At 43.9% G+C, this 21302-nt stretch overlaps 1 protein-coding gene across 1 annotated transcript in view; it reads left to right on the top strand.

Moving 5' to 3' along the window:
- The window catches only part of SNED1 (sushi, nidogen and EGF like domains 1), a 2603997-nt gene that overhangs the window by 424773 nt on the left and 2157922 nt on the right, over nt 1–21302 (top strand). The window contains exon 5 of the mRNA XM_069213662.1: nt 10224–10349. Coding sequence (XP_069069763.1) covers nt 10224–10349 — 126 coding nt within the window. The remainder of the gene's footprint in view (nt 1–10223; nt 10350–21302) is intronic.

The following is a 21302-nucleotide window of genomic DNA, read 5'->3' as shown; positions in this document are numbered from 1 at the left end:
TAGCGGTTCAAGTAATGACATGCAAGCTGAAATAATGGTCGTCCAGATGGACAGTCCACTTTTTTGTGTATTTTAGGGAGGATATACATCAATTTCTGTTCTAGGTGTGGGGGTCACAAGAATTTCCTGAAGTTCTTTTCGGTGTGATGGTATGAGAAATTTGTTGGGGTGCTGAATTTGTATAAAGGTTGTCTTTGTTTGCTTTCAACATTTGGGGGATTTATTTTCACTCGTATATTCCTTCTTCCTTTTTCTTTATAATTGTTTTGCTACATGGATGCCTCCTTTATTTTCTGCTACGTAGAAGGGTTTTTTAATGGTGTAAGAGGGATAATTCTGCCTTGTTCATATTAATGCCTCTGAGTTGTCACCTAATGACACCTAATTTGGGTATTTTAACAACAAAGGTTTTTCCCTATATCCTTTCTCTCCTTTTAGTTTCTGGAATTCTTGGGTTAGAAGATAAAAGGGGTGTGCCATTATGCCATTATGGAAATACATTTACCTCTTATCGCTTCCTTTAAGCCATCATAAATTCCAGGGGCCCTAGCTTCTTTATTTGCGTTGAGCAAGAAATATTCCTTGAACTGTTTAGCTAATTCTGCTCTCTGAATTGTTCTCTCAGCAGGGAGAGGTGCATTTGCCACATTAGGGAACATCACTGTTTCTGGCCCAAATTAGTTTTGTCCATTAGAGGGGCATGTTCTGAGGCTTTCTTTGGCCCAGTAGTTGCTTTTTCTATTTTTTATGAGAGAAGCAGAGGAATATTTACCAGAATGACATCTATGCGGGAATAAGTGTGATGGTCATTGGAAAAATATGTAGTTTGAAATTCTTAGAGATGCTACCAACATGTACCTCCTGCTATATATACCGTTATACTGCACAGTGCTACACGTGCCGTGGTCATGTTTAGTTTTGCAGCTGTGTGGTGGAGGAGGCACCACAGTCAGAGGAGGCAAGAAGCGGAGGGTTGCTGCTCTGTTCTGCTGCACCGCAGCGCACCTCAGGGTTGCACTGGTACATTGAGGTGCTTAGGTTGGGGCAGATGAGAGGGGGTTCGTGGAAGAAGTGAGGAGGCGGAGAGGTGAGGTGACGAAACGCTCGACTAAGAGCGTGATGAAGAGTGAGGAGCATTGAGCAAGAAGCTGTTGCCATAGCCCGCTCCACAGGTGACTCTGGTGTTTGGGGCATGTGAGCCTGTTTCTGCTTCTCCCTTTGTGGTGGGTGGGACATTTTGAGGGAAGTGTTCTTGAAGACCACAGAGCTGTCATTGCTCCCGCCCTTACTCTCGCCCATCCCCCTCCCCCCATGGTTGGCAGCAGCTCTCTCTTGGAACAACTGCAGTCCATCAGTGTGTAACAGTAATAGAGTGCAACAAACTGCAATATTTAATCCCTCCTTCGTGGTGGCTAGCAGGAAGCTTTGGGCTGCAGGTGGTCTGCTTCGCACAGAGGCAGCTGGCATTAGCATAGTGTGCCTTGCTCGGGCAAGGCCGCCTGCCCTGGTCACTGTGGAATCTGCAGAATTTGCCTCCCGGCTTCTTGATGCTGTTAATGTTATTGTGTTCTTATAATCTTATTTGCCTAGTTGGCGTGAAATCTTTCAAGTCCTTCCAAACTTTGTCAGTAGGTCGAATCTGGGTCAATTGTTTTCCTCTTACCGGGCCTTCACAGCATATTTAGATCCGGGAGAAAGTCGAACAGCCACTTTCTATTGCTGCCGAACAAGAGATTCTACCACTCCCTACATTTTGACTTGTCGCAAGAAAAGGAGGACATCATAATCTTCCTCAATACCCAACCGCAGTGTTGTCAGTTTTGTGGGTTCCAGTGTTTGAAATCCAGGGTGTGGGGAACATTTAAGAGGTGGAGCCCCTCGATTGTGGATCTTCAAAAACATAAGGCCTGAGGACAACTATAAGAAAGTTGAGATTGGGTCATTTGTTGCATGGGAGGGTTTGCACAAAAAACTAAATCATATTCACCAAACAATAATGATGATGCTGAAAAGCAAAAAACAGTTATTTAGCTTGTCAGCAAAAGACAAATTGTCTCAAGAGGAGGCAAATAAGATGATGAATTCAAAAGGAGGGGTCAAATGTGAATGTGAATTTGTTCCCTGCTGTACTTGTTGAGCCTGGTTGTGACAGGGGAATGTTGCCCGTAACCCAGAAGAAACGCATACATTGTATTGAGGGTATCACATGTTTCCCCCCACTGGTTCACGTTCTTCTCCTCCCACACTTAACCTTTCTATAACCGCCAAAAAGGAGGTATCTTAGAGTCTTTTGTCTGAGATGATTTTACCCTCCCAGATTTGGACATAGAGTTATGTAAGGGACTAGGGCAACAACATGACAGGACGGAGGTGGAGATAGGGGGTTCCCCGATTGTCCCCGCACCCACAGGATTGCAGCTCTTTAGCAGCACACTCTGAGTCCTCTCCCTTGAAATCCCATATCTCCGTAACGCTAGACCTGGAAGCAGGGGGTTATCAATTATTTCATCATCCCGATGTAGAGATGACAGTTTTAGCCTCCTTCTGTCTTCAATTCTAAAGTTGTTAGAAACATTTATTGGGGGCTGATTGTGTTCTGGACATGGTTACAAACATTTTAAAGGAGCTTGTAAGCAGCAAATTGGAACCTCGTGCCCAGGTGATGTAGGGGAAATAGATGGGGCTGCGAGGCCAAGTTTGATGCATACCCAGAAAGTGGCTGCCTACTAAAAGGATTTCTCCTCGCAGACGGGTAAGATGTCTTCTTCGAATGTTAATGATATTTAAATCAGGGTCCAGATCGATAGCAAGTACGGGTGATTTGGTAGTCCCACAGGTTGAGGAGTGGAACAGGAAGGAAAAGCGGTGAGGGAAGAAGTAAAAACACCCTTTTTAGACTCTTCAAAAAAAGCCTTAGGAAGATTTGCTTCAGAGAGAGTACGATTGCAACACAGACCGAAGATTGTATAACTCAACCCCGCAAGTACCCCTTCTAGTCTCAGATTCTGCTCATTGGTCTGCTAAAGAAATGGTGGAGGGTGGAATGGCAAGGGGGATGAATATAGGGTGCCTATGTCTTTGGTTCCATCCTCCTTGAACATCCTGGTTTCTCCCTTCACAGAGTTGGAACTGAAAAGGAGCTTCCCACCTCCCAAAGTGCCCAACCCCTTATGGTGCTTTGTAGATTCTCCCAGGTTAGATTTCATCCCCCTGTTCGATGCAGATTTAATTTTAAATAGTAACTTTTTGCTCAAATGTTTATCTCCGATTGTAAATTCAAAACTTATCAATCATAGTGATATCGACCTGGTTTCTCTAATACTCTTTGAAGCCGGTTCTAAATCAAGTGTTACCTTTTACTCTAAACTTACAGCAAATACGGTTTGTTTTTCGCAACAACATTCATATTAGCAATGAGTTAAGAATCATAAAATGGAATGTTGCTGTCATAAAGAATAGTCGGGAGAAGTTGCATTACTTGTGCTTTTGGAAGGCCAACATAGTTTGTGTCCAGGAATCGTGGTGTTCTGAGGATTCAAGGAGGGGTATTGCGAAGGGAGGGGTGGCATGTCTTTTGTCTAATAAAATACAGTCAAACTTTAAGTATGATAAATACCCTAGTAATCTTTTTATGGCTGTAACTTTGTTTAGGTGTGAGGGTAATCGGAAAATCCCTCTGAAAGATAAGGAACCTCCCCCACATATAATTCTCGTGGGGATTTGAATTGTAAGGTATCTTATTTTCGTTTGGATCAGTTGTGGGAACCTGAAAAAGAAGATGCCTTGCAGATAACCCCAGCTATTTTTCCTCCAAAAATAGAAAACGAACAAGAGAGGGAAATCGCTGTTGGAAGAGGAGGTGTGTTTGATAGTGACCCGGAGGCTCCCTTTTGATTACCCCACTCATATACACATAAAGCGCTTGGGGGCATCCATCTTGGACTACTCAATGGTAGGCTTTCATTGTTGAGTGACCTTAAGTTTGCTCAATTCTCCTTCAGTGACCATAATCCCCTTATTCTTTCTGTAAATTTTAGCAAGTCTCCTGTAGGTTTGATGGGGAGGCTGTGTGGTTCATTAGGAAAGTAGGAAGGATGTTTTGGGACCTAAAGGCTATTGCAGGCCTGAGAGACATTCTAGAGGCTACCCTTGATAAACTCTGTGATTGGGTGAGGATAGAAATAGAATGTTTTACTACTTTTAGCAGTTGTTAACTAAAGCTGCTAAGCAAATGTCTTCAGTTGTGAGACACGAAGGGAAACAGCCTTAACAACGCAGCTCGAACCAGGCTGTGCCTTTACAATGCGGCCTGAACCATGAATGCGTCTTTACATGCATTCCTTAACCACACAAGTCATTACAATGACTTGCCGTAGGGAAAGCGTTGTTGGACTGATGTTGGAAGTTAAGCCGAACATTTTCTGTACTGTGAAATGGACTGGAGTTAAATTAGTAAATTATACTATTCCAAAGTCCAGCGCTTTCCCCAAGGCAAGTTGTTGTAATGACTTAAGTGAAAAAGGAATGCATTGTAGAAACGCATTTGTGGTTCGGGATGCATTGTTAAGGCAGGAGTGGTAAATGCCTGCTTTGTTCCTGCATACAACCGAGACTAAAGGGGCTTCCCAGATCCCTCCTCTGTTTAAATCGGGAAATAAATTCCATAGTGAGAGAGCAATGTTTGTTTCCTATCCCAGAGAGGCGTGCCAAATCGCAGCTTTGAAAAAGGAGGTGGAGTCAGTTGAGGGTGCACTTAAAAAGAGCGAAGGAGGTTAGATTCTCAGAGGGACGCGGTACCAGGGATAGATTCTTTCCTGTTGCCTTGATGAATTAAAGTGGGCCACCTTCATTCAGGGGCTCTAAGCGGCAAATGTGGGTATGTGGGAGTCGCTAATAGCTGTAGAATACTGGAGGATACCTTGCTGTGGGGCCCACCAACTCAGAAAGAGATAGAACTATTAACTACGGGAATGCGCAATTCAGCTGCTATGGGTCCTGATGAAATCTCAGCCACAGTTATACAGTCTAATGGTCCTCTCTGGCGTAAGATTCTTTCCCCGGTCCACCACTCCACCCTCCAAGGGATCCACAAGACCACGGCTGGAGGAAGATCCTTCTCCTACCTCACTGTGAAGACCTGGAACTCCCTGCTCCTGCACATCAGGAAATCACCTTCATTGCTGCAGTTCAGGAAGGACCTCAAGACCTGGATCTTCAACTAAACCGCAGATCCACTCAGTGCTTGAGACCGTTACAGGTGAGACGTATGGCTTTATAAGAATCCTGATTGATTGATTTTTAGAAGGTGCTTGGAGACCAAAAAAGTTCCTCCTTCCTGAAAAGGGAGCATTATAGTTCCACTTTTCAAGAAGGGCGATTGGAATCTCCCAGAAAATTATCGCCTAATTGATCTTTTTGACAAGTCTTGTCGAAATGTCTGCTTAACTAGATTAACCAATGGGTGGAAGAGCATACAAATAGCCCACGAAGCAAAGAGGTTTCAGGCAGAAGCACAGGACGATTGACAATATGACTGTCCTCCAAATAATAAAATAAAAATATGCTAAGGTTCGGGGGGGGGGCAGTATACATGGCATTCAAAGACTTTTCCACAGCTTTTGATAAGGTAGATGGTATCACTCTGTTGAATTAGCTCGCCTGGGCCCCTTTTAGAGTTAGTTTGTGACCTCCATACTGATACTTGGTATAGAATCCTCTTGGGTGAGGACAGGGGGTCTATCCCAAATAATACAGACCCCTAATGGGCTAAAACAAGGGTTTTGCTTGCTCTCCTTCTCTTTTCTCTGTATATTTCTGACTCTGGATTTTTTCTCTCAGAGGAAGGGCATTGCTCCTTTGGTCAGGTTAAAACCCGGTTTAAGTAGTCTTCGACAATCAATACAGCTTTTTGCTGAAACCCACTTTCTGAGAAAAGTTATATGTGCACATAGGAGGGAAAAAAATTAGGGGGGTCTTAATTGGACATTTTATAACAATATAGCTTCCTGGGGAAGATTATATGTTATAATCTAAGCAACAGAGCTCACAAAAAATATCATGTCTAAAGCCATATCCCAGGTTAAAGACTTGGGCTTCCTTTATAGGGCAACAGGGAGGAGGCTTTTTGCACTTTTATTGGAGGTCTTTCGAGCGCATGTACCCGCTTCTCTTTTGTATGGCACTGAACTGATAGAAATTTCAAATTGTTTTTTTTTTTTAAACAGGATGAAAGGTAGAGCCCTTGGAAGCCTGGCCTCTGTTAACTCAGGGCACTCAGGGCCAGATGTAGGTAGGTTTCATATTGCGACTTGCAATTTGCGAGTCATAGCGACTCGCAAATTGCAACTCGCAATATGAAATGCAGAAAGGTGTCTCAGACACCTTCTGCGACTCGCTATGGGGTCGCAAAGACCCACCTCATGAATATTTATGAGGTGGGTCGCAGTTTGCGACCCCATAGCGAGTCTAGGCACTCACAGAGATGGTGGCCTGCTGGAGACAGCAGACCACCATGTCTGTGACTGCTTTTAAATAAAGTAGTTTTTTTTTCTTTTTGCAGCCCGTTTTCCTTAAAGGAAAACGAGCTGCAAAAAGAAAAAATACCGAAACCATTCAGTTTCGTTTTTTTCAGAGTAGGCAGTGGTCCATAGGACCACTGCCTGCTCTGAAAAATACTTTTTTGTGGCATTCACAAAGGGGAAGGGATCCCATGGGGACCCCTTCCCTTTTGCGAATGAGTTACCATCCACTTCAAGTGGATGGTAACTGCGAGTTGGTTCGTGACCGCTTTCGCGGTCACAAACCAACTCAACATCGCGATGCGGTCGCAAATAGGAAGGGAACACCCCTTCCTATTTGCGTGTCGGAATCACATTTTACGAGTCGGTACCGACTCGCAAAATGTGACTCTGCATCGCGTAAGGCCTTTTGTGACTCGCAAACGGCGTTTTTAGCTGTTTGCGAGGCACAAAAGGCTTACTACATCTAGCCCTCAGTGCCATCCTTAAGATTAGAACTTGGGCTAAGAAGTGCTAAAGTTCAGTGCCTTGCAGGGGTGGTGCGAAGGATTGCGTGACTTGTAAAGGGGGCTTCTGACACATTAAGGTACTGGCTAAGGAAAGAAATCCCAGAGGGCCTAAAAGAGAAATTAAAAATGTATACACATTTTATTGCTGCTGTAAATCTGTGGAAATTAGATTTTCCTCAATTCCTTCCCTATCTAGTCAGCAAATAAAAGTTGGTTTAAGCATGTGACTTGAGCCTTGAGTTTTATCTCAGATAGGGAGGCTTGCTCCCTAAAGAAGGACCTCCACTCGGCTATTGATTCCTGTGCAATCAATACAGTACAGTCTTATATTTCCTGGAGTCTGCCTCAAGGGATATGTCTGTTTTGGGTCCTGTTAAGGCACAGCATTCTCCCTTTGAATCTTTTGTGGCTAAATGGTATGGCTCCTCAGCAATGTGTAATCTGAGTAACAATGGTCTCCAGGATCTCAAGCATGTTTTATCTGTCTGCCCGGCACTCTTGCAGTACCGGAGGAATTGGTTGAGGCCGATCTGCAAACAGTTGTCCATTTATTCCGCCTCTGCTTTATTAAAGTCACTTTGTGGTCCCCCAAATTAATTATTTTGTAACACATTTTTTTACTTTTTCAAGGGTTTTTAAAAACTTTAATAATGTGATACTTGTGGCATGTTTGCAATGAATGTAAGAAATTCCCAAATGAATTACTGTGAACAAAATGTTTCTACCTAAGCACAGTTGCATTGTAGGCACATTAGAATGATGTTTGATCTTGATAGTTTGATTAGATATTGTATGCTCGGTTTGGGATTGCCACTTCTTTGCTTTTAGCGGATTACGGGGGAGGTCATGTGAAGTAAACTTTGCATTTTCCAATCACACTAAGGGCCAGATGTAGCGAGGTTCCAAATTGCGAGTTGCAATTTGCGAGTCCCACCGACTCGCAAATTGCAACTCGCAATTTGGAATGCAGAAAGGTTTCTCAGACACCTTCTGCGAGTCCCTATGGGGTCGCAAAGACCCACCTCATTAATATTAATGAGGTGGGTTGCAATTTGCGGCCCCATACCGAGTCAGGGCACTCACGGGGATGGTGGCCTGCTGGTAACAGCAGACCACCATGTCCGTGACTGCTTTTAAATAAAGCAGTTTTTTTTTTCAAAGTGCAACACGTTTTCCTTAAAGGAAAACGAGCTGCACTTTGAAAAACAAACCAAAACCTTTAGTTTCGGTATTTTTCAGGGCAGGTAGTGGTCCATTGGACCACTGCCTGCTCTGAAAAATTATTTTTGATGCCAGACACAAAGGGGAAGGGGTCCCATGGGACCCCTTCCCGTTTGCGACTGGGTTACCATCCACTTCAAGTGGATGGTAACTGCGATTCCATTTGCGACCGATTGCATCGCATTGCGAGTCGCAAATGGGAAGGGAACACCCCTTCCTATTTGCGAGTCGGAAATGCATTTTGCGAGTCGGATCTGACTCGCAAAATGCATTTCTACATAGCAGAGAGGCATTTGCGACTCACAAACGGCGATTTTAGCCGTTTGCGAGTCACAAAGTCTTTGCTACATCTGGCCCTAAGTTACTCATATGTTCGAATGTGTTATTCTGTAATTGTGTTTGTAACTCCTTAAGAGTTTATAGGTCTCACCTTTTAGGTATTGACTCATTTGGTATTGAGGGTATGCGTAGAGACCAATTGTCCCACCCTCATTTGCATTGGATTCTAACCAAGATCATATTTCTGCGTATTATGAATATTCCACTTGATTGTGTGGTTGTTTTATAATGGGCCGGTATTTCTTTTGCGTAGTTTGCACTGATGAAATTTGAAGAGAATTTGTTGTAAAGTTCTATTAGAAATAATGTTTTTTTTTCATGTATTTAGAAGCTAACGGTGGGTTGGATGGTTTTAGTAAGCATAGAAATAGTATCATACAATTATTCGTATCTATTTGGATTTTGTATGTGAACTTCTACGGAGTTCCATAACGTAATAAAAATAAATGTTAATTTTGAAATACCTCCCTCTTTTCAGATCTGTCTAGTCAACCCTCTCACACCAAATTGAAATCAACAGTCAGAATAAGCTCTCCAGTTGCAAATTCCGTGAAAGTTGAGAGGAAAGTCAATAGAACCTCTCCTCTCCCAGGTCCCCAAAACAGGTGTCCAGCTGCTAATCATCTGCAACCACCGGCACACATTAAGCACTGTGTAGGCACTGTCTTTCTTGCAGTCCCTCAAATTAAGTGCTCTCATTGTGAGGGACATCCTCTTCTCTACCTAGGCCTTGTGGTCTGAAGTGATCTTATTTCCACTGGTATAAAGAATCTCCCTGCTTTCAGGAACGCAGTTAAACTAAATGAATATGACCAAAATTGTCTAGAGACCCAAGACAAGGAGGACCAGGAGTGATTCTAGCCCACTTGTATTAGGATACATACTTATGTACAGAAACCACTTCACCTCTTAGTTATGCATCTTACACCACAGCTCACTAAAAAAATAATTTGTACCTTTTCTTTCTTCTCTTCCGAAATAAGTTGGACGTTGCATACAAACCAAGAGATCATTATTTTTCTTCTTATATGTATGTCCATGCTTGACCTTACTTTCACAGCTTATATTTCTTGTTGCATCCTTCTTTTATCTCTCCATGTTACTCCTTATAAGGGACTTCTCTCAGAAAACCTTTGAACTAAAATGGCATTCCTGGCTTTCCAAAAGCAAGTTTATATTGATGTGATCCTTAGAACAGATGTGTGAAATGGTACTCAGGAGGAGGCACCCAGAGTGCCTCAGCTTTCCTCATGGTATTAAACTGGCAATGCACAGTTTTCTCTCAGCCACAATATGGTTTTAATATTTCACAAACTGGTAATAGCAATTAGGACATGGATTAGGAATAGTGAGGTGTTTGGCAAGTAACTTTATGTTAGTATCACATATTTTCCATAAAAGGGCTCTGGACAGTGGCTGAGTGTCCCTGTTAAATGTTTGTGATGTATTTAAGGGAGAATGGCTTTGTGGATTTCCTCATTGGTGTGTAACACTTTACTTTAGACTGTATTAAACATCATCTCTCATACACTGTCTTTTGAATCCCTCTCCCACTGTTTAACTCACACAAAAAGATTCATGCTAGCTTAGCTTTGTGGTAGTGACAAGACCGCTTCTTTTGTTTCTTTATCTTCAGCATCTGTATGTTTAACACTCCGTCCTTGTCTCAATGCTGGGAAGTGCATTGATGACTGTGTAACAGGAAATCCTTCTTACTCCTGCTCGTGCCTTGCTGGCTACACCGGGAAGACATGTCACATCAGTGAGTAATCCATTTTTTAATGTGTATCTCAGTACCATGCTTATTTGTAATTACATCAATACATATTTCTATGGATGGACCTAAATATTTTGCCCACCGCTGCCTCAGTTGAATCATATGGTTGGTGAATTACCACAGCTGCCTAATCTTGATTCCATGTGTTTTTTAGGTCGAAGCCTACCAGACAGCCCAGCTGTCTGGTTTGCTTACGACATCACAGGGAAATTTGGAAAGCTTCCCTGGAAATGCATTCTGTCCGTTGCATACCATTGGCTTTGTGGTTTGCAGTTCACATTATCTTTCTTTCTATTTGCTGGCTTTATTTGCTTTAGGCTGTCCACAATGAGTTTGTGCCTTCTGTCGCCCACACCTTATTTGCAATATCCTTCCAAGGGGACCCTTTCTGTAAACAGGCCTTTAAATCTTGTTCTTATATTGTCACATTTACTGTGCATTCAAAGGCAGAGATCAAATGGCAGGCTCTGTCTTCCGAGAGAGCTTGGTGTTTACTTTTCTTTCTCTGACTTCAAAGTGAAATTACTTATGTGACAATCATGCTGGCTACTGGGGGACAGTCTGAAGTGTGGTGGAAACAAATATTTTAATAAATTCAAAACAAATCCATACACTAGGTGATGACATTTCCACACATTATCTTTTGTGCGTTGTATACTGGATGTCTTTGCAAATGTAATGGTGATTTCAATTGAAGGTGTGTTGTCTGTTATGGCAGTATGCTACCACAATCGTGCATACTCCACTTTACTGCTCCTAACTGTACCCTGCACCTCTTTACGCCATTGCACTGTACTCTGCACCATTCCACACTACGCCACTCCACTCTACACCACTCCACACTGCATCACTATACTCATCGGCACCATTGCACTCTGTCACTTCACTCTACGCCTCTCTCTTCTACTCTGCTTCACTCTACTCTATGTCAGTGCACTCTACCCAACTCTACTCTACCACGCACCACTGCACTCTTCAGCACTGCATTCTACACCACTCCAGTCTATGCCCCTCCACTCGGCAATACTCCACTCAGTGCCGTTCCACTCTGTGCCACTCTACTCTACAGCCCTGCAATCTATGTCACTTCACTCTATGCCACTGCTCTCTACCCTGCACCACTCCACTCTACTGTGCATCATTCAATTCTACATCACTTCAGTCTGCTCTGAAACAACCTACTCTACGCCACTCCGCTCTACACCACTGCAGTCTAAGCTGTGCCACTCCACTCTGCTCTACTCTGTACCGCTCTACTCCACTTCACTGCACTCTGCTCTAACCACTGCTCTGTATGCCAATGCTCTCTACACCACTTTACTCACAACCAGTGCACTCTATGCCTCTGCACTCTACACCAATCTACTCTACACCACGGCACTCAACACCACTGTACTCTACTCTGCAACACTTTATACCACTGCACTCTATGCCATTGTACTCTGCACCAGTCTATTCTACGTCACTGCACTCTGCACCATTGGATTGTACACCACTCTACTATACACCACTGTACTATATGACAGTCTACTCTGCAACACTGCATTCTCTGTCACTGAACTCAATGCCACTCTAATCTAGGCCACTGTACTCTACTCTGCACCACTCTATGCCAATGTACTGTATGTCACTAAACTATGCCACACTACTCTGCATCACTTCACTCTGTGTCCCTGCATGCTACCCTGCAGCACTCCACTCTACACCATGCCATTCTACTCTGCAATACTGCACTCGCCACTACTGAATTTTATGCCACTCTACTCTGCAACACTGCACTGTACTGTGCACACCTCTGCTCTATAATACTCTACTGTACTCTCTGCAAATGCATTGTACTCCACTGTACTCTATGCTACTCTACTTTGCATCGCTCCACTTTACACCACAGCACTCTATGCCAATCCACTCTAAGCTACTCTTAGCTACTCTGCACCACCACACTGCAACACTATGCCACTGCACTCTACACCACTTCACTCTACTCTGAAACAATCTACTTTATGCCACTGTGCTCTGTGCCAGTCTATTCCGCTCAGCACTGTTCCACTCTGTGCCACTCTGCTCTACACCTCAGCTTTACACCACTGCCCTCTACGCCAATGAACTCTCAAAACAATACTCTACACCAGTGAATCCCAACCTTTTTATCGCCGCGGACCGGTAAACGTTTGATAATTTTTCTGTGGCCCGCTTGTTTTGATTTAATAATTTTAATTTAATTGTATTTAAACATGCCTTCAAGATTTGAAGACCTCGGGCGGCCCGGTGCCGATTGATCCGCGGACCGGCACCGGTCCGCGGCCCGGGGGTTGGGGAACACTGCTCTACACCACTATACTCTGCTCTGCAACAATCTGCCATTTCAGTCTACACCAGTGCACTCTATTCCACTCTACTGCCCTTCTACTTAACTGAACTCAATGCCATTCTATTCTACCCTGCATCACTGTACTCTATGCCCCTGCTCTCTATGCCACTTTACTCTGCGCCACTCTACTCTACACCAGTGCCCTATACTCCACTGTACTCTGCAGCACTGCACCCTTTGCCATTGAACTCTACCCCACTCTACTCCACTTTTCTCTGCGCCACTGCACTCTATGCCACTGCTTCCTATCCCACTCTAATCTACTGTGCACCATTGTATTGTAAACCACTTCACAATACACCTCTCTATTCTACTCTCCACCACTCTATTCTATGCCAATGCACTCTACTTTACTATGCACCACTGCGCTCTTTGCCACTGCACAGGTAAGGCCAATCCACTCTATTGTACACCACTCAACTCTATGCCAGTGGACTCCATGCCATTCCACACTACCCTGCTCTGATTCTCGCTACCCAGCACTACTCCACTATGGGCCACTTCACTCTACTCTGCAACAATCATTTCTATGCCACTGCAATCTTCACCACTCTACTCTATGCTTTGCCACTCTACACCACTCTGCTATGCACCACTCTCTTCCATGCAATCTACCCAATGTACTCGACACCATTTTACTCAAAACCAATGAACTCTGCACCACTGCACTCTATGCCAACTACTTTGTACCACTTCACTGTACACCACTATACAGTGCAACACTCTAATCTAAGTCACTGCCACTGCAGACTAAGTCACTTTACACCATTGTGCTCTGTCACTGCACTCATTGCCACTGTATTCTCCTCACACAGTTGTACTGTGTGCCACTGCTCTCTACTACATTCTACTCTGCAACACTCTACACCACTGCACTCTAACACTCTATCCTACAAGACTGCACTCTCCGTCACTGAATTCTGCTACTCTGCACCAATGCACTCTATACCACTGCACTGTACTCTGCACCACTCAACTCTACACTAGTGCACTCTGTGCCACTACACTCTACGCCACTACACTGCACCATTGCACTCCACTGCACCCTACACCAATGAACTCTATCCCCCTATACTCTACACCTCTACACTGTATCCTACACCATTCCACTTTACCCTGTACACTTCACTCTTCTATGAAACAATAGATTTTACGCCACTGCACTCTACGCCACTCTGTTCCACCCTGTGCCATTCCACTCCATAACATTGCACTCTGTCACTGCGCCACTCCACTCTTCACTACTCTACTTTACACGTCACTACACTCTATGGGAATGTACTCTTCACCACTATACTCAAAAACCAATGCACTCTATGCCACTGCGCTCTGTCAATCTACTGTACACCACTGTATTTTACGCCACTTCATTCTAGCCAGTTTTTTGCAAACGTTTTAATGCTGCACCCCCCACCCCCCCAGGTGGAAAAAAAATAATCGGGTCCCCTTCAGAATTTTTCACAATTATTCTACTAAGTTGGCAATGTTTAAATATGTCTAGACTTATTTAAACATTGCAGTTAAGTTCTTTTACCTTTTTAAAAATGCAATAAATAATTTTCTGCTGAAAACAGAGCACTGTTATCTGCATAATGCATCTTTGGGCCAGAGTCTGGCGCACCCCCTGGGATCACTTGAGGCCCCCCTCAGGGGGCCAGCTCCCCAGTTTGAAGGCCACTGATCTAGGCAGCTCTGCTCCACTCTGCAACACTCCACTCTGCAACACTCCACTTTGACACTCTACTCCATTAATCTCTACTCCACTGAATGACACTCCACTTAGTTGTATGCCAGTGGTTCCCAACCTGTGGTCCGGGGACCCCTGGGGCTCTGTGAAACCTCCTCAGGGGGTCCATGACTGCTTAGAAAATAACCAATATTAACAGATTAATAAAGTGTATATAAATAAAGACGGTAAAAGTACAATTGAAATTTTTTAAACGTACCTTAAGTGGCAAGGAATTTGAAATTGGAGGCTAAAAATGAAATTAGTATCCTTAGATTGATTAGTGGGAGCAGTGCAGGTGCATCAAACAGACTATAGCATGGAAGATGTGTGGCTTCTATTGAATTTAGAAAAACTCCAACCTTCCTATTAAAATTTGAATTTCCATTTTTTTATTTCGTTTTGCAAATTAAATGGAATATGTTATCATTTTTGTATGTCTTTGTTGGAATGCTTGTTTCTATATTTCTTTTGTATTGTTTTGCGGTTCAAATCATAAACAATGTTTAGGCCTGGGTCCCTGGATTCCAGGAATTATTCAGTGGGGGTTTCCGGATTCCAATAATGATTCAGCGGGGGTCCCCTGCTTCCAGTTATGATAAAGTGGGGGTCCACAGAAGTCAAAAGGTTGAGAACCACTGCTCTATGCCACTCCACTCTACAACACTCTACTCAAATCTATACCACTCTAAGATACTACTACGCTCTGACGCTCAATGCAACTCATCCTACACCACTCCATCCACTTTACTCCACTCTATTCTATAACACACTACTGCACTAAACTCTACTCCAGGCCACTCTACGCCAGACCACTCCAATACTCTATGCCACTGTATTCTACTCTACTTCAATCTACAACACTCTACAACACTCTACTCGCCCCTATGCCATTCACTCTACTACACTCTATGCCATTCCACTCTATAATAATCTTCTCAACTCTATGCCACTCTACCCTCAAACACTCTACTAAATGTTACGCAACACCTCCTATGCCACTCCACTGTCCTCTACACCACTCCACAGCACTCTATTCCACTCCACTCTGATACTCTACTCCACTCTACAACAGTGTGCTCCACTCTACTGCACTCTACACCACTCAACTGTGACACTCCACTCTGCCCCCCTTCCACTCTGACACTTTGCTCCCACCACAACACTCCAAAACGGTCTATGCCACTCCACTGTAGGCCACTCCATGACATGCCACTTCACTCCATTCCACGCCACTCAGCTCTACTCTACACCACTCCATGACTTTCTATGCCACTCCATAACACTCTTTTCTGCTCCATGACACTCTACTTTATGACAGTCCACCCCACACCACTGTCCTCTACACTACTAACCAGCTGCACATCATGTTGAAAACCACATCGCCTCCCAGCAATGGTTGATCACAATGCACCCCATGACCTATGGGGTTTGAGGAGACTCATTGCAAGTCTTGATTCAGGTCCCCTAACTGGACCCAAAAGGCTGCCTCGAAGCACAAAGAGGGTTGGTCCCTAAAACTACTATTTATACCAAAGGACTCAGATTGACACCACTGTTGTATTTCAAAGTGTACCACCTTTAGTGAATTGGGCAGAGAGCACCAGCCTACCAATCTTCAGAGACTTATCATCTGATTAACACTGCATTTTTTATATTTCTGTCAGATCACCACACAGACAAATATAAATAAAATTATCATATCAGGAATGACAGGGCCTTGTCCTACACAGTGAGAGCACTTGGGAATAATACACCATTAGAGCATCACCTCCAAGCAAGATTTCTGCATACCTTGTAGTCATACAAAAGACCATAAAGCAGCATGCCAACACCACAGCAATTGAACAAGAGCTGTCTGATTTCCTTATCAAAACATTGTCTAAAGTAAAGTGCACCATCCAGCACTTGCCCACATGAAACGCTGTTTTGTGAAACACTGCTGCAATGTTAAGAACTCTCTTCAAACATGGGTCATTACACCTAGGGTAGAATGCAAGTACAGAGCAGCCCTGCAAAACCCCTTCCAAATGTATCCATGGTGGTTCACACAGCTCGTGAAAGATTACCTAACTAAGCAGCTATAGAATGCCCACCACCAGATAAAACAAAGTAACCACCTAAGCCCTGCTAAAAACAGGTTGCAGTCACAGGCAAAGCCCAGCAAATGCAATCATACAGTGGGAGGAAAGGCAAGAAGTTATCCAACACCTTCCTGACAAATATCAGAAGAAAGGAGAGAATGCCATGGCAGAAGTCGAGATTCTTTTAAAATGCAGAACATGCTGTACATTAGACTCCACCGATAAGGCATGCTATCAAATTAATATCAGTGCTACATTGGTCAGAGACAGTAGGTTACATTATTACGAATTCCATCCGAAGTACAGCATCTTTTGGATTTACCATATGTTGGCTTCACCTTTTCCGGCATCATGTAGAAGAGGATCTAGAGAAAATCAAAGAAAACACAGACATTACAAAGTAATGAGTGCTCTGCATCAGCTGTTCCAACAAGCTCAGTGAGGGACAACAACAAAAGAGGCTGTTTTATTCACCAACACATCCATTTTTTCAAACAAGGCCATTAACTATATTAAACAGCCGCAATCTCACAGCAAATGATTTTATGGATCTAGTAAAAGCCATTGCAGAGTCTCTAATTCCCAAAGAGCCCTCAAAGCTGCCACATAGTTACTCTGGATTCATTCCCATTCCTAGGGTGACCACCTGTCATGGAGGCAAATTCTGTACAGGACTGTAAAAAATTCAGGACAGAGGGTTAAAATTCAGGACAAAGGGTCAAAATTCTGGACTAAAAGCCATGACAAAATATCAGTTTTACAGACACATTTAAGGAGAGTCCATACCCCACTAAATTATCAGTGCATTTATTTACTATTTTCTACACAGCACTATTTATTCACTATGGTCGTTTTGTGATTGCCTCTAGGTCTGCTACATTCAGTTGGCACATTATACCCTTATTCAATATTAAAGTAATTCTCTTGAGCACGGTGTCAATGCCATCACCCCTCCTGAAGTTTACCTAGTCTTCCTTGGAGATACAGCAATAGCAACTTTTTGATTATGTTTTTTAAACATTTTAAAGCCTATAGCAAACAGCTGGGAAACATAAAGGTAAGGGACTTTCCGCTAGTTCAAACAAGTTGAACAAAAACATCTGGCTCACCTCAACCTCCAGTGGACTTTAAACCTAAAGAAATTAATGAGGCCGAGCAGATGGTGTGGGTAAGTCTCACACATAATAACAGGATGTGAGGTACCCACAATTTGTCTGTAGTCTCACAGCAGTAGAGTGTGCCTTCAGGAATGTACATTTATCTCAGAAATGGGAGCCAGGACTACCATTCAAAAAGAATTACAGAGGAGGAAGAAATCAGGATCACATGGGAGATCCACAGCAACTAAATCACAGGGTTGCTGCTAAGAACTGGATAAATAAGGAGGAGAAGAACAAGGCGGGACACTGCCTAACATCAGACAAGAGGGGTCTGCCATTAGTATCAGAAAATATTGCGTACCTGTTGAGTTGTCTCAGTACAGAGGACAGAAAAGAGGCTCTGTCAAGTGGTCGAACAAGCAGCAAGGCAAACTCTTCTGGTGCAATGATCCCTTGTTGTGCTTGTGAATGCTGAGCAGGGGGCAGACCCCTTGGAAGGTTGTGTTGAACAGTTGCCCACTCTGTCCCTGTCTTAAAATGATTTTGCGGTCAAGCCAAGGCCAAACCAGTGATCTGGCCCACCCCTAAGAGCCAAAGTACACATAGAATCTACAGAATATTTGGGATATAAATTACACAAACACAATGTAAAAACATGACAAAGATTTTAACATGTAAGAAGTGTTTCTTTCATATATGGCATACATGGTAGTGTTTCCCCTTTATTTAAAGTTAGACCCCAGATCGAACTGGGAATCAGTTACCTTTTGACACCTAGAGATTAATATCTATTATTTCCCCACTGATTTGCAGGATGGAAATCTGGGCAGTCTGGGTGCTTGCTGGCTGTCTGGCCGTTCCCTGCATGAGATGGGGTTTACCTGGAAAGTCTTTAAGGGGTTGTATGACAGAGCCACACATACCGGAACAATGCATGCCTTAACAACGTGGTTGGAACAACGACCGCGCCTTTTCCAAGCATGCCTTTCCAACGAATTTCGTTGTAAAAGCATGCTTAATAAAGGCACATGTGGAAACGACATGTGTGGTTCTGTCATACAACTCCCACACCCACCCTGAGGACCAAACCTACATCCACCCCTAATAGATAAACTACCCAGACACCCCCACCTGCCCTGAGCCCTAAAACCTTCCCCACCCCTAATAAATAAACGACCCTGACCCCGCCCACCCTAAGCCCTAAAAAAAAAAAACTACCCCAACCCCCCTCCCGTGCCCTAAAAAATTAAACTACCATGACACCCCCACCTGCCCTAAGCACTAAAACCTGCCCCACCCCTAATAACTAAGCTACCATGACCCCCTCAAGCCCTGAATAAAACCTACCCGACCACCCCCACCCCTAATAAGTAAACTACCTGACACCCCCACCCACCCTAAGCCCTAGAAAAATAAACTACCCAAACCCCCTCCACTCCCACTCCTAACAAATAAACTACCCCGAGCCCCCACCCAACCTAAGCCCTAAATCCACCCCACTGCTAAAAACTACCCCCAAACCCTGCCTCAACCCCACTTACCTCACTACGTTCTCTCCCGATCCTTCCTACTCTTCTCTCCTCCCACCCTTCCTTATACCTTCTGCACTCCTAAAAAATAAACTACCCCGCCTCCCCACCCCTGCCACAAAACAATAAACTTTCCTGATCCCCCCCACCCACCCTAAGCACTAAATTCAATCCCACTTACCTCACTGCGTCCTCTCCTGGTCCTTTCTTCTCCCCTCCTGCCCTTCCTTAAACCTTCCCCGCCCCACAACCTAAGCTCTTAAAAAAATACCTCAACCCTAAAAAAATAAACTACCCAGTCCCCCCACCAACCCTAAGCCCTAAAAACTAAACTTCCCCAAGCCCCACCCCTAAAAAAAAAAATAGCCTAACCCCTAAAAACTACCCTCAACCCTGCTGCAGCCCCACTTACCTCACCGTGTCCTCTCCCAAGCTCTCTGCCTTTTTCTCTGCCTTCACCACACATATGCAAAGTTTGGCACGTGCGTGGTTAAGGCAGAGAAAAAGGCATGCGTGTTCTTGCAAGAGTTGTTCCTCTTGCATAGGAAACGTCTGCAATGTTTTGCAGCTTGTTGTTTAGGACATTTCCCCTTTAAGGAGGCTTACTGTACAAATCATTTTTTCTTATTGACCATACAGAACACCACCAGGAGTTATTCCGCACAGCTTTCTCTTGCCTTACTAGACCCATAAATTCACTAACACAAAGAAACCCTATGATCCTGCACTACCTTTGCTAGGCCTTCACACTCTCACAGGACAGCTACGCTCCGGGTAACTCCTTCAGTGGAATGCTGCAGGCCTCTCAAAATTGGGGGATTTGTTTTTTGTCAATGAGCTCCTAGATTTCCACACCTTTATATCAGAGTTCATTCTAAACCCAGGTCAACCTTTTACTTACAAACACCTTAAAGAATCATTAAATGCCCTATTTCATGTCTGCCACCTAGCACCAACCCCACAATAGGTATGCCAAACACTCTACACCATAGGCACTGGTGGCACGCTGATAGATGGGTGTGCAGAGCTTTCCTGCAACATGGAAACCACTTCAGGGCTTCTCTTAGTACTACTTGGGAGACTGACATGGGCAAATCTCTGCACGATACGAACAGGGCTAAAAGAAATTGGGCTATCCCCACAAAGTATCCCGCCACTGCCATTTTAAGTATATTAAGTTTAATATTCTGAACTAAGCCTGCCTTACACCTTCCCGAATTAACAAAATACACGTGGGAGCCTTAGCTGCATGTCCTTACTGTATGCAATCAGATGCTGATTTGTTTCATATACTGTGATTTTGCCCACACTCCTTTCATACTGGCAGAGAGCTCTTGAGTTGCTGTCAACCAAGAGGGGCCATATACTAACAAATTCCCCAGAAGTGGTCCTAGTGGGCGTATTCCTATGCCCTAAGTTTGAGAAAACCTCCACCAAGTTCCTCGACCTGGCTCTTCTTCTATCAAAACCCAATATCACACTGCACCGGAAGGATTCACTTCCTCCGACTATCGAAAGTTGGACCAAGGTCTCGCTCTCTTGGTTTCAATCTGAGAGCATTCTGTTACACGGAGAAGAATGAGCAGCTCTGAGAAAATATTTGATTGAACAAACGTGGGATACTTTGTTGGAGGGCTTTAAAGATTGCACCAAGGATGATAACTCTCCCCATGTAAATACTCACCTACACATACACTCTCATTTTCTATATACTTTTTTGCCACATCCAGGCAACTACACAAGGCAGTGATCTAAGGGCTCCTATCGCTGACACACTCTCATGATTTCCCCACTAAAACACCTTTTTCTGAGCACCACAGGGTTCAGTGGTCTGATTCCCTATCCTGCTAGGTAGCGCAGCTGCAAATGGGAAGGGTGTGTGGAGGGACAGTTCATTATGGATTACTTTGTTACACGGAAAAATGAAAAACAATTGTATGGTAACTTTTCATAAATGTATGTAACTCAGCACTGTTCTCTGTAAATGCATGGAGGAATCTGTTGCTACTTACCTGGCTACTATCCTGCTATGCAACCTCTTTTGGCATATAACAATACAATATTTAAAAAACATATGGTAGTGTTTCAATTTAGTACAGTGGTTCTCAACCTTTTTACTTCTGCGCCC

This window comes from Pleurodeles waltl, chromosome 11 (assembly GCF_031143425.1).
Source record: "Pleurodeles waltl isolate 20211129_DDA chromosome 11, aPleWal1.hap1.20221129, whole genome shotgun sequence".
Taxonomy (NCBI): domain Eukaryota; kingdom Metazoa; phylum Chordata; class Amphibia; order Caudata; family Salamandridae; genus Pleurodeles; species Pleurodeles waltl.
This window is presented reverse-complemented; position numbering and strand designations above follow the sequence as displayed.